The sequence below is a fragment of the Sesamum indicum genome, unplaced genomic scaffold, assembly GCF_000512975.1.
Source record: "Sesamum indicum cultivar Zhongzhi No. 13 unplaced genomic scaffold, S_indicum_v1.0 scaffold01687, whole genome shotgun sequence".
Taxonomy (NCBI): Eukaryota; Viridiplantae; Streptophyta; class Magnoliopsida; order Lamiales; family Pedaliaceae; genus Sesamum; species Sesamum indicum.
Window position 1 is genome coordinate 344 of NW_011629075.1, and position 714 is coordinate 1,057.

A 714-nucleotide genomic window follows, 5' to 3' on the forward strand; every position below is an offset into this window, starting at 1 on the left:
TGGCGTTCATTTCTTCTTCGTCTATGTACTTTTGCACCAGATTCATAAGTTGCTCCACATCAGATGGGGGATCGCGAGCTAACACGGAAGGAAATGCACCCTTCTTCAATCCGTGGATTAGGATGCTGACCATCATATCTATTCGTAAGTCTGGTACCTCCAGTGTTTCATTATTGAAACGTCCCATGAAACTCTTCAGAGTCTCGTCGTTGCGTTCTCTTATGGTGAATAGATGTGTCGCTAATCGTTTCTGCTTCCTTTTACTGGCAAAATGGAAGGAGAACTTCTGTATGAGTTGCTCGTGGGACTCCACGCTTCCTGGCGGCATGTTCGTGAACCACTCCTGGGCTTTTCCTATTAAGGTCGTGACAAATAGTTTAGCGTTAATGGGGCCTGACTGCCCGTATAGGTTCATTACCATATCGAATGCCGCGAGATGTTCGGCGGGATCTTTCATTCCATCGTACTTCGGTAGGTCCGGCATTCTGAAGTTTGGAGCCACGGTTTCTGTCAGGATTTGATTACAGAAGGGTGAATTCCGATGCTGGGATACTATCTCCCCCCTCTTCTTCAGTTCGTCAATCTGTTTTCCCAGTTTTGCGATCTGTCTCGACACATTGTCAACCTCTGCACGCGAGATTGTCGGTCCCCTGGCTTGGCTCTTGTCTCGGCTACTCGATCCTACCTCTGAAGGTTGACGCTTACTTCTGTCCC

The 714-nt window shown here is 48.0% G+C and overlaps 1 protein-coding gene across 1 annotated transcript; it reads right to left on the minus strand.

Moving 5' to 3' along the window:
* Positions 1-37: 37 nt before the first annotated feature.
* LOC105180363 lies at positions 38-484 on the minus strand (the record flags this gene model as incomplete). The annotated part of the gene is made up of 1 exon (XM_011104016.1): positions 38-484. A coding segment is annotated over exon 1 (447 nt), but the record flags the coding sequence as incomplete, so codon positions are not given.
* Positions 485-714: the final 230 nt, after the last annotated feature.